The 13,207-nt window shown below is 37.5% G+C and overlaps 1 protein-coding gene across 7 annotated transcripts in view; it reads left to right on the forward strand.

The window, feature by feature from the left end:
* The window catches only part of ZMYM4 (zinc finger MYM-type containing 4), a 120,494-nt gene extending 109,510 nt beyond the window's left edge, over nucleotides 1-10,984 (forward strand). For 6 of the 7 annotated variants that reach the window (XM_070404702.1, XM_070404706.1, XM_070404703.1 and 3 more), the window contains 5 exons: nucleotides 710-861; nucleotides 2,830-2,941; nucleotides 5,089-5,337; nucleotides 7,321-7,450; nucleotides 8,345-10,984. In XM_070404702.1, coding sequence (XP_070260803.1) covers nucleotides 710-861; nucleotides 2,830-2,941; nucleotides 5,089-5,337; nucleotides 7,321-7,450; nucleotides 8,345-8,552 — 851 coding nt within the window. In that variant the 3' untranslated portion in view covers nucleotides 8,553-10,984. Of the gene's footprint in view, nucleotides 1-709; nucleotides 862-2,829; nucleotides 2,942-5,088; nucleotides 5,338-7,320; nucleotides 7,451-8,344 lie in introns of those variants that run through there. The other variant, XR_011470220.1, reaches the window with a different exon arrangement.
* The last annotated feature ends 2,223 nt before the right edge of the window (nucleotides 10,985-13,207 follow it).

Genomic DNA, 13,207 nt, shown 5'->3' on the forward strand with positions numbered 1-13,207 from the left:
GTTAAAAAGAAAAATTGATATACTACTTCCAATTTTAAGGGTTTGTTATAAAGGTAAAATTGTATCTTTTGATCATCAGTTTATTATGTAAATATAAAGGATTTTGTTTATTTTTCTTAAATTTTACAACTAGCTCAGATTTTACCTGTTTAACTCTTCTTCACCTTTCAAGGTTTAGCATTAGCGTCATATTCTCTAGAATCTGACCTGACCCTTCTCGTTTATTAGATTTCCTTCATTTCCTTTCATAGAATCTCATTTAAATAAACCTCTGTTATAGCACCCGTTACACCATACATACTGCATTGTATTTATTTCTTTAACTAAAAAGACCTTGAGATCAGGATCTGTCTGTAACCCATGTATTCACTAGTGTATACCATAGCACTGTACTCAGTGTTTATTCAATGAATCAAGTAAATGGTACTGTATTTCCTTTTATTTGTTGTTTAGTAATTTTTTTTTAATTTCAGAGAGGAAGGGAAAAGGAGAGAGAGATAAAAACACCAGCGATGAAAGAGAATCATTGATCGGCTGCCTCCTTTACGCCCCACACTGGGGATCGAGCCCACAACCCGGGCATGTGTCTTGACTGGGAATTGGACTGTGACCTCCTGGTTCATAGATCGACACTCAGCCACTGACCCATACCAGCGGGCATTATATTTTTTATAAGTTAATATTTCAGATGTCTTCTACCTTTCCACAGTCCGCTCTGTCAAGCTGAAGGAAGATATTTTGTCATGCACTTTTGCTGAGTTGAGTGTGGGCTTATGCCAATTTATCCAAGAGGTGCGGAGACCAAATGGTGAAAAATATGATCCAGACAGTATCTTATACTTGTGCCTTGGAATTCAGCAGGTATCAAATTCAATAATTGTTATAAAATATTACATTTTTAATCTGATAGGACTTGTGAATAAGTTGAAAATTATAGTGTATATTCATTGCTTGGTATTGTTCCTATAATCTCTTATTCCCTTTTTTTTTTACTAAATTTTTTTTTTCAATGACAGTTTACATTTAACATTATAATATTATTTTGTAATAGTTTCAGGTGTGCAGTGTTATGGTTAGAACACTTTACAAAGTCTTCCCCTTGATAATTTTTTATGCTCTCTTGTTCATGAAGCACTTACCTTGATTTAAAAAATCTTGATCATATAGTCTTTTGTATACTGAATTGAGAGTATTAGTAGAATAACAGAAATTGAGGATGGTGCATTATATTGTTAAATGAACAAAAAAACAACAACACAAAAATAGCAATTCACAAAAGAAGTGACACAGGAGACTGGTGAATGTATTTGTGTATTTGTATAAATCATATGGTCTCATTTACATTTAAAAAAATACTAATTAAAATAATAGTTACACCATTATTTGTCTTTCACATTAGCAAAAATAAAAAATTATATAACACTTGTTGATATAAGTTCTGTGAGTTGAGTTCACCTTTAGAGTGGGTGGGAATTAGTACATAGTTTCTAGAAAGCAGTTTTGAGCATATGTTTCAGGAATATAAGTAAATATTAATACTCTTTTAAAAATGTATTTTTATTGATTTCAGAGAGGAAGGGAGAGGGAGAGAGAAATAGAACTATCAATGATGAGAGAGAATCATTGATTAGCTGCCTCCTGCACGCCGCACACTAGGAATGGAGCCCACAACCTGGGCATGTACCATGAATAGGAATAGAACCGTGACCTCCTGGTTCATAGGTTGATGCTTAACCACTGAGCCACACTGGCGGGCTGTTCATACTCTTTGCAAGTAGTTCACTTTTGGGAATCTGTCAAAGCTAATAATCTGACAGCATTGCACAAAATTAGAAGTAACTTCAGTGTCCACCAAAGTGTAATAGTTAAGCAAATTATATTTATAAAGTTGTATATTATGTAGCCAATAAAAATTGTTTAAAGTGACTTCTAATAATAGGTAAAAATATATTTTTTAAAAATATATTTTTATTGATTTTTTACAGAGAGGCAGGAAGAGGGATAGAGCGTTAGAAATATCCATGAGAGAGAAACATCGATCAGCTGCCTCCTGCACACCCCCTACTGGGGACGTGCCCGCAACCAAGGTACATGCCCTTGACCGGAATCAAACCTGGGACCTTTCAGTCCATAGGCTGACGCTCTATCCACTGAGCCAGACCGGTTACGGCATGTAAAAATAGTAATATTAAAGCATTGAAATGAACCAGAGTACACATTTTATGCATATCACTGTATGTTAACATGTAGTGGTTTAAAAACTAGTCATAATAAACACATAAAATGCAATGCATCAAAAATGTTTATAGTGGTTATCTTCTGGGGGTGGTAGAACTCTGGATGTCATTGATTTTTTCTTTTCTTACTTTGCCAAATTTGCTTCCACTTATATAGGGGTCGGGGGTATTTTATTTAAGCATTCATTCTATTTTTTATTTTTATTTTATTTTGTTTTATTTTTATTGATTTCAGAGAGAGGTAGGGAGAGGGAGAGAGAGAGATAGAAACATCACTGATAAGAGCGAATCATTGATCAATTGTCTCCTGGCTGCCTCCCGCACAGTGTTCGAGAAGATGTCATTCCATGTGAAAGGGCCTTTAGCTGGAATCCTGGTATTTTAACATATATCCTTAAAATGGTTAATAATTTTGTAAGGGTAAAGCTAAAGAGTAACCTATGTTCTTTAAAATAATTTTTAAAAAAAAATGTTAGTATTAAAAAATTTTATTGGGGTGTCATTGGTTTATAACATAAGTTTTACTTAAAATAATCTTTAAAAAAGTTTTTTCTTTGTATCAACATGTGTTTTCACTTTTTTTCTCTTTTAGTACCTGTTTGAAAATGGTAGAATAGATAACATTTTTACAGAGCCCTATTCCAGATTTATGATTGAACTTACCAAACTCTTGAAAATATGGGAACCTACAATACTTCCTAATGGTAGGATGATTATTTTTTATTTTGATTTTTTTCATGGTACACTTCCTTAAATTGCTTAAGTTGTAAGATTATCTTTTTATAAATTGTTCATTTTCTATTTCTGTCCTGATTTGTAATGTATTTGGACTCCTGAGGAGAAAGTCTTGGTTTTATTATTGATTACTAGAGGCCCATTGCACGAAATTCGTCACTTGGGGGGGGCGGGCGGGCGGGCGGGGATCCCTCATCCTGGCCTACACACTCGCGCACTCTGGGTGCCCTCGGGGGATGTCCGACTGCCCGCTTAGGCCCGCTCAGTCAGTAGGCCTAAGCCATCAGTTGGACATCCTTAGCACTGCCGCAGAGGTCGGAGAGGCTCCCACCACTGCCGCTGCGCTCACCAGCCATGAGCTCGGTTTATGGCTGAGCGGTGCTCCCCCTTTGGAAGTACATTGACCACCAGGGGCAGCTCCTGCATTGTGCATCTTCCCCCTGATGGTCAGTGCGTGTCATAGCCACTGGTCGTTCCTCTGTTTGGTCGATTTGCATATTAGCTTTTTATTATATAGAATTTTAGTAAAACTATAGCTTCTAAACAGTGTGTGTATACATACTAACTGTTGAAAAATTTTAAAAAATTACTGGAGGTTCCATTTACAGTTGTAGAAACTGTTTTTGTTCTGGTAATGCTGGTATTGTTGCATGCTGTAGTGGTAACTGCCACATATTCTACTTCCAGACTCTACCTGTTAGCAGTGGACCTTCTTTAATTGTTTATAAAGTACCCTGAACTGGTTATTGAGACTTAAATCTTCATCTTCAAATTGTCTTTGACCATAGGTCATTGGACAAACCCTTAATTCACGCCTGGTCTTAGGCTCCTTGGCTGGGAATGGAGAGTTGAATGCGATGCTCTGGAATTTGTCTCCCTTTCTGTTGGGTTAAAGAGCGCTTTTGAAGAGCAGCATCGTGGTTTGATGCATTTAGCATTCAAAGAGGAGGCTTAGGGACAAAGATATATGGAAGTAATAATTCATGTTTGTGGATAGTCAGTCTTCTAAAATAGAATGCAGAATCAGCAACAGAGAGGTTGGGTAGAGAACATGGGGAAAGGCCTGCACTTAAGGGGTATCCTGGGGAAGGTGCCTTTAAAGGTATACTTATTTTAGTTCTTCTGCAAGACCTCTGCTTTTCAAGAAAAATCTCAAATAAGTCATCATAACTTTATCACTCAGTATAAATTTAAGAGGAGGATCACTTCTTGTCCTTTTGGCTAAAATCAAGAGTAAAATAAGAGGGGGTGGGAAGAAGTGGGGGCACTATCTGCCTTCTTATAATCTTACCTAAATAAAATTAAACGAGTTAACAGGAAGCGTATTGAACTGGAACAGGAGTCTGCAGTCTGTGGCCCATGGGCCAGATCTGGCCTGCTGCCTGTTTCTGGATGTGGTCCATCAGCTAAAAAATGGTTTTTACATTTTAAACGGTTTTGGGGCAGGGGGACTCCATGAATAATAATATTGTGAGGCATGTGAAAATTATATGAAACTCAAATTTGTGTCTATAAATAAACTTTATGGTATATTATAGCCATATCTATATGTTTTGTCCGCAGCTCCTTGTCTTCTACAACAACAAAGTTGTTCAGAGCCTATATGGCCCAAAATGCTTAAAATATTTACTGCCTGGTTCTTTTTTTTTTTTTTTTAATATATTTTATTGATTTTAGAGAGAGTTAGAAACATCGATGAGAGAGAAACATCGGTCAGCTGCCTCCTGCACACCTCCTACTGGGGATGTGCCTGCAACCAAGGTACATGCCCTTGACCGGAATCGAACCCGGGACCTTTCAGTCCGCAGGCCGACGCTCTACCCACTGAGCCAAACTGGCTACGGCAACTGCCTGGTTCTTTACAGAAAAAGTTTGCCAGCCCCTGGTCTACAGTAGCAGTAGATTAAAGCTGTTTCAGGATGCTCAGTGTGCAATCATCTGACTTTTTGCTTGTAGTGCCTTCCCTGTTTTTCTGTATGAGAGGGGGAAGGAGAGGAACAATCAGTCCCCCTCCCCCGCCCCCATGTCTTGTCTGAGAATTTGAGAAACTAGTCTTATTTATCAGGAGCTCAATGCTGTTTCTCCCCCCCCCCCCGCCCCCCCTTCTTCGGTCCAGGTTACATGTTCTCTCGCATTGAAGAAGAACATTTGTGGGAGTGCAAACAGCTGGGCGCTTATTCACCAATTGTCCTCTTGAACACCCTTCTTTTCTTCAATACCAAATACTTTCAACTAAAGAATGTTACTGAGCACTTGAAGCTTTCCTTTGCCCGTGTGGTGAGACGGACCAGAATTTTGAAGCACAGTACCAAGATGACATATCTGAGATTCTTTCCGCCTTTACAGAAGCCAGAGTCAGAACCAGGTGTGTGGTGGAGTTTGGAAGATTTCCATTGAAGTCTCAGTATTCAAATAGAAACTCATTGCAGAGGGGTAACTGTGTAGCTTTTGTTTAACATTTAAATGCTTTATGTCACGGTTAGGTTCAAGGCTTTTTCTCAGAATGAGAGGAATCGCCTACTTTCATTGGCCTTTAAGTTAGAAATCCTGATATCATTGGTAGAGCCCAAATAATCCTGAGTTTAAAACCTCCCAGGGAATTTAAATATATAGCTGATTTAGGGGCAACAGATGGGTCAATTGCTAGTTAAAGGAATCTGTTTAACTTTTAAACCTCCTGTTTCTAAATCTTTTTATTGACCAGAGCACCTCTGTTTAGTTGACAATAAGATGTCAAATTTTAAAGAAACTTGAAAGCTGGCCTAGAGTCTACTGCTTTTATACACAGTAGAATAATAGCAGTGATGACAATTTTATTAGAAGAGTTATGGTTTTTCATTCCAGTAGTAGCCTGTTAAATAATAGTTTGTCTTAAAGATTAAAAAATCAACATTATTATTATGAAACTGGAAATTAAATTTATTTTGACCAAAGTTGTAAGTTCTAAAATTCCAAAAATCCAGTTGTTACTTTCTTGGGATAAGAGTGAAATATATAGTTTGAATGTGAAAATTTTAAATTACTGAAAGTAAAATCTTAAAGAATAATTCTGATGTTCATCTTTATGTTAACTTTTTTCTCCTTTACTTTAGAAAATACTAAGATTTATTTGCTTGTTCACCACATGTCTGTCCTATTTCCTTCTATTTGTTCATATATGGCCCACTTTGTGTTCTTAATTGATATTAATTGGGGAGGAGAGACAGTCAGGTAAAATTTTCCTATTTTCTGATCTTAGGTGCCTAATAAGATTTGTAATAAGTTCAGCTTTTCTGAATGAAAAACTAACAAAGTCTTCCTTATTTAGGTAGCCTCTAAGTAGAAAACTGGGGTGAATTGTTGTTTAAATAATAATTAATGCAGGAAGCTGGGGGAAGTTGTGTGCTGGTAAGAGCAACTATAAGAAAAGAAAAAGAAAGCCTTTTTCCTCAGGTTCTCAGGTCCGCCTGTTATTCCCTTGAAGATTGAATGGGAAAGTGTAAAAGAAAGAGCCCACTTGCCTTGTCTTCACCCTTGGCCTCTGCAGTATTCTGTTAGGGGAAAAGGATTTGCTCTTTTCTTAGCAAATGCTCACTTTATTGAGAATTTCTTTTCCCAACAAAGGTTCCATTTCTCATAATACTATGACAAATAAAAGAAACTTGAACAAATGCCCAAAGGGCACTGATGTCCCATTGTGGAAATACTTTGTTTACTTACTTACTTATTTATTTATTTATTTATTTTAATCCTCACTTGAGGGCATGTTTTTATTGATTTGAGAAAGGGAGAGAGAGAGAGAGAGACATCAATGTGAGAGAGTAACATCGATCAAGTTGCCTCCTTCCAGTATGCACCTTGACCAGGGATGGAACCCACAACCTAGGTATGTGCCATGACTGGGAATCGAACCCACAGCTTTCGGTGTGTGGGGTGATGCTTCAGTCAACTGGGCCACCCGGCCAGGAGAGTATAAATATTTTTAGATAAAGAGGAGAAAACTTCTATCTTAATGTCTGCCGTAGGAGAAGAGCACCTGAAACCCTTAAGAACCCTGTGCCTATTAAAATCTCTTCAAGTCAGGCTCAGAAGTGAGACATACTCTCTTGCACTGTGCTTTTCACCGTGTTCGCCCTACTTTGGTGAGCAGGGGAACATAACTTTTACAGGACAGGGACTTTGTTTTGTTCAGTGCTATTGACCCTGCACTTAAAATTATATCAAGTACCTCCATAAGTGCTCAGTACATATTTGTTGAATGATTAAGGGAAAGGAAAGGGGAGGGAGTGACAGTTTTGAGTGGAAGCAAAGCTTGTTGGGTGTCTTGATACTTAAAAAATATAATCTTTTTATTATTTCCTGCCTCAAGATAAACTAACTGTTGGCAAGAGGAAACGAAATGAAGATGATGAGGTTCCAGTGGGTGTAGAAATGGCAGAGAATACAGACAATCCACTAAGATGCCCCGTCAGACTTTATGAGTTTTACCTGTCAAAATGGTAAGTGCTCTTCCCCTGAACTAGATATAGTTCTCTTCAAAAAGGAGTTAACATATTCTGGATTTCAGATGCTTGAATATCAGAAATGTAGCTCGCCTGTGATTAAAGTCAAAGTCTAAAGATGGATTTACCTCCTATTTCATTATTTCCCCATTCTTGTATCTGCCTGGATTTTGAACCAAGAAACAAAATGCATTATCTTTATAATCTTTTTCCCAAAAACCTCTTCAAAAGCAAAAATAAGAATCCCTGCCATTGTTTGATCTTTACAACTGTTACTCAACATTTATGTGATAGCTAAACTTTTATTTTATTATTTATATAGAAAAGATATTTAGAGGAGCTTTTAAACTGCTAAAACTATAAATACAAAAACAATTTGTTTTTAAGGTCTTGAAAATTTTTGAGTGGTCTTTTTCTTACAGAAACTTTATGACTTTAGAGTTGTAAGATCACACCAACGCACTTTTCTTTCAAAGAAATACGATGACTGTATTTGCCCTTTGATATGTGTATTGAGTGCTCATAGGGTTCATTCCAGGAAAGTGGGTGCTGAGGAAATGTGGTTCTCAGCATAGTGTCGCATGTGAGTTAAATTTGTTGCTCCTAAAAATGTTATAAGTACTAAAGTTTGTGAAGGGTTTACACTGTGACTTCTACTAACATTAGACTCACTTCCAAAACAAAAATGATTTATTGAGTGTGGGAGAAAAGATGTGGAGTTACAGGTTGCTCCTGGGGGGAAGTGTTTATAAACTGTGGGTATGTTGCTGATCTGTGATATAAGTCACAGCAAAGCAAAGTTGAGAGCCATTACATTAAAGAGTAGTTATGTATGACCTCTGCTCTCTGATCCCCAATTTTCTTTTTTTTTTCTCTTTTTCCTGTGGATAGTTCTGAAAGTGTGAAGCAGAGGAATGATGTGTTTTACCTTCAACCCGAGCGTTCCTGTGTCCCGAATAGCCCCATGTGGTACTCCACATTCCCGATAGACCCTGGGACCCTGGACACCATGTTAACACGTATTCTCATGGTGAGGGAGGTACACGAAGAACTTGCCAAAGCCAAATCTGAAGACTCTGATGTTGAATTGTCAGATTAAAGCAGAAGTGGGGTTCCAATTTTCATACACATTGGTATGCACCAAACTGTGAATGCATCCAAGCTTTGGAAAACGATGTATAAGTCCAAGTCCCCTTGACTTGATTATAACATAATGGAAAACAGATAACTCGTGAACCACAGTGTGGATGTACAAATGAAAATTGAAGGAAAGAATGTGAACTGAGAAATGTTGTTCTTTGGCAGTGACATAGTTCTTAGACATCTTCAGAATGACTAACCAATTTCTCTGAGTGGTGCATAGTCTTATTTTGTTTTGGAATAACAAATTGTGGAATATTTTTAAGGAAAACAGTTCTATAAAACTCTACCATAGTAACCTTAGACCTTAGAGAGGTAACTTTGGAGTGAAACCTTGGCTGCAATAGGCTACTTGGAGGAGCCCTATGTCAAAGTCAGGGGAGCAATAGTACAGAGCTAAGAGTGACATCAGATGAGGACCGTGGGACCCAGACTTGAAGACCCAATAAAAATACTGAACTTTTATTATAAGGTAGAGAGTGAAGGGGTCTTGATTTTGATTTTCACTGCCAAGCCATTTCTGTGAAGGATCAAAGCCTCTGTGCTTTGCCGTTGGCCCTCGCATCAGGAAGCAAGGCCTTCCCTGCTGTTCCCAGAATACTGTGTCCTTTTACTTCCTGGGTCTAGCCGTCTCAGCTGTGGGTCGATGTGGGTAAATTAAGGTAAAGAGGTGGAAACTCTGCAGTCCAGTTACACACAGAGAAGTACTGTGGAGCCATTAGACCCCGGGTGTCTTGAAATGTTTCTAGAAAACCCACTAAAATGCCCACTTCTCTGGGTGTCAGCCTTTATTGCTGCTGTCTCATGGCATGAGCTGTGGTGCACAGAAATGGGGGTTATCCTTTTGTTTTCATTTTATCCCCAAATGGCAGCTTTCCTTTCATTGTTTTATCTTCCTATTTTCTAAATAATTCCTCTTATTTTGTCTTTAGCACCAGTTTCTGGAGGCCTGTGTCATTTCAAAAAGGATAGTCTCTCTCCTAACTGGCAAACCTGTGGATGATTCCACAAAGACACAGTATTATTTAGCTATCGGAATTATGATAGAAAAGATCTTAGTGTATTCCTATACAAAGCATTTGGAAGATGACCTTGTTGTCCTAAGGAACTTGAAAATGGGGCTAGGATGCAAAGACACTGACTGTCTTTCATAGTCATAAGCAGGTCTTCTTATAGCATTATTCCAAACTCTAGCTGTTTTAGTGGTTTTCTGAGGATTGCAAGTCATAGTGTGTTTGACATATCGACCCATCTCCCTCATCTCCATTCTCAGTTTCTTCCCCACAAAATTTTGAATCAAAGCTTTTATGATGTTGGCTAATCACAAAACTTTAGCAGAGATTAACTTAACCCTAATAGAAATGAGAGAAGTCCAAAGTCTCTCAGAAATTTTAACCTTGAAATAAGTTTAAATATGTCCCATTTTTTAGGTGGGAGTGGCAGGTTTGTTTTTTTTTAAATAAGTAAATGAAAGTCATTTAACTACAATAAAAATTTAAAACTAGGCCTTTTGACATTGTGTACTTGATGGTTCTGTCCCTCAGCCTGTGACAAATTTCATTTTTGTTATGAGAACTGTGTAAAGAAGTAAATCCGCCCCAGTTCTGTATGATTTAATTCCATCTGTGTTTGTCATCTCTGATTGGAAAACTTCTTACTTCCAGACCTTGTTTAATATGGAGGAAAAAACAATTGAATTGTCTCATAAGTCTGCCAATAAACTGTCCAGAAACTTCAGGTGTAATAGTCCCCAATATATTCATTTTCTGTTTTGTATAAACACTAACATTTCCCTTTCTATTGTTGTATGAAAAACAATTATTCTTGGCACAGTAGAGAAATTGTTATAAAACACCAGAGAGGAAAAAGAAATCTGTATTTTTTAACTGAGAACAGCCAATACCCCACGTAAATGACTATATTGGGATTTAAATTGCATATTAAATCACAGAGTTGTTCAGACCCTAAATTAATTCATACAAGAAAATATTGGTCATTCCTCATAAGCATAGCTGTTGATACGTGTCCAATTATTTGCTTTTAAAAATTTATTAAAATTATGTAAAATTACATTTTTTTCCAGGAAAGGAAAAAAAAAATATCAAACACAGAGAAACAACTAAGTTATCCTTTCTGTTCTTTTTTTTTTAACCACTTTTGGGTTTTCCCCTTGCAGAAACTACAGAAATATTCCCTTAGAATAAAATAGTATATTTGTATTTGATGGGTGAGTTATTCTTTTTCTTTATAATTTTCTTGAAATAAATTTAAATATTTTTTTCTGTTTGACCATATTGGTATGACCAACAGATGGTATATAACAAAGAAAGCAGTTTTCATAAAATAAATTATTTGGTATTTACTCCGTCCAGTAAACATATTGTTTCATTACAGTCTTTTCGGTTGTTTTCTTTCTTGCATCAAAAGACTTGTTCCCATTTTTAGTTAATTTATTAACTTATATTCAAAACCCTAAAAGCTAGAAATATCAGGTATATTGTATATATTTCATTTCAGGCAAACTTTTTTGAGATTTACAAAGCTTGCATCCATTCAGCTCATACAATTTTGAAATTGTGGGATTAGAATAAAGAATATGTCAATTTTTAAGAATATTTACGTATTTAATTTGGGAATGTGGGGCTAAATGGTATTTTTCTTAGATTTTAGAGCTATCTTTATGCTGTATAAGTATACCTTCAATTCCATATAAACTTTCTATCAAACTGCCCTTGTGGCATTCCTAATTTTGTAAAATAGAACTTTTCTAAAAAGTCTAAAGTAAAATGAATTTTTGCTAATGAATCCCAGTTTTCTGTTAAATTCAGACTTTAATTTTCCATGTTGGAAAGGTTCCCTGTGGTGCTGAGTTGAAATTTTAGGAAAGAATTAAGCAATAATACCCCCAATTCCTCTTGTCTATCATCATCATATGTTACTATCATTGAAAAAATAGAAGAAGTATTGTTACAGAATGGAAGATCCAAGGTTTTGGATGCTAGTCCTTTCACTTACTGGTTGTATAGCTTATAAATTATTTAATCTCCCTGTGCCTCAGTTTTTCTCACAAAGTGGAATAATAATAACTTATCATTTATGCCTGGCTTTCAAATGTTAAGTAAAGATATATGTACCCCTGTATTCACTGCAGCATTATTCACCATAGCCAAGATATGGAAACAACCTAATTGTCTTTCAATGTACAATTAAAGCTGTGATACATATATACAATGAAATACAACTCAGCTATATAAAAAAGTAGAATGTGTTACCTTTTAAACAGTTAGAAGAAAATTGTCCATTGCTACTTAGTGGAAAGCAGTAGGGACGTGGGGAGCGGAGTACAGTAGGTAGAAATTGTGAAATAACAGCAGAAATAAGTTCTAAATTACAGTGAATGTAAACATCTTAAATTTAACTGAAGACAGATTCTCACCCTTGTTTTCCCATCTTTATTTACTTGCCCTTCTCTGCATAGACATTAGTGTTTGAGGAAGTAAAGGCATGGAGGAATTGGTGTGTGCCTGGAGCCCATGGAAGCCCGCTGGTGAGAGGTGCCACAGTGAAGCAGCGCAGCATCAGAGCAAATGAGGCAGTGAGTGGCTGGAATGGTTAGGAGACTGATTACATTGTGCAAATAAGTTAAACAATTAAGAAATAAGTACATATATCGAGCATAATGGGAGCTCTCTCACTGTTTGAGAAAGGATTAATGAACGTGGAAAGGGAGAAGGCTAGGAAGAACCCTGAGATGTTGAATGAAATTGGAAGAGTTGGTATGAACTCATAGGTTTAGATAGACAGATAGATATAGTTGTTTATAGTGATATGAGTATCTCTATATATAAAAGGCTAAGTGACCATCTGTCTTACTGGCTGGTAGGTATGACATGCACTGACCACCAGGGGGCAAATGCTCAATGCAGGAGCTGCCGAGCTGCAGTGACTTGGCAGCGGTGGTTCTTGGGTGACACTGGTGGGGCCGCGCGATTTCACCTTTGGCCATGGATTATGTTGTTGCTGGGGCACTGTCAGCCCCGAATCTGGTTTACTGCACACTTGTGTTTGCATTGCACACCCTTTATGACAGCAACTTTGCAGAGTGCCCTCTTGCACTCCGGGACCCCTCAGGGGATGTCGGCCAGTTTCGGCCCAGTCCCTGCAGGCCAGGCCAAAGGACCCCACCTGCTGGAGGGACCCCACTCACTCCGCCGCGGTGTCACCCCAGGTGTGGCCAGCTGGGGAGGGACCACGGTAGGTTGGATCCAGGGCGTGTCCGGCCCATCTCCCCCAGTCCTGCCCCACTGGCCACCGTCTAATTAATTTCCTTTCAATGTGCACGAATCCGTTGACCGGGTCACTAGTGTGTGTGTGTGTGTGTGTGTATTATGGATTGCTTGATTCTATCCACTGACATGGTATAGAAACAATTTTACCTTGGTAGCAATAAGCATACCAAGAGCTAAGGCATGAGGGCTCAATGACTGATTCCAAGACTGGGGAACGAAAAAGATAATCCTGGAATATCTTTTGAGTATGTAAATGCTAAAAAGAAAAAAAAAAGGTAGGGATGTGTCAGAAGGAAATAGGAGGCAGCCAGAAGAGGTTTCCATT

This window comes from Myotis yumanensis, unplaced genomic scaffold (genome assembly GCF_028538775.1).
Source record: "Myotis yumanensis isolate MYYU_CA2020_CCGP unplaced genomic scaffold, mMyoYum1.0.hap1 SCAF_2, whole genome shotgun sequence".
NCBI classification, from domain to species: domain Eukaryota; kingdom Metazoa; phylum Chordata; class Mammalia; order Chiroptera; family Vespertilionidae; genus Myotis; species Myotis yumanensis.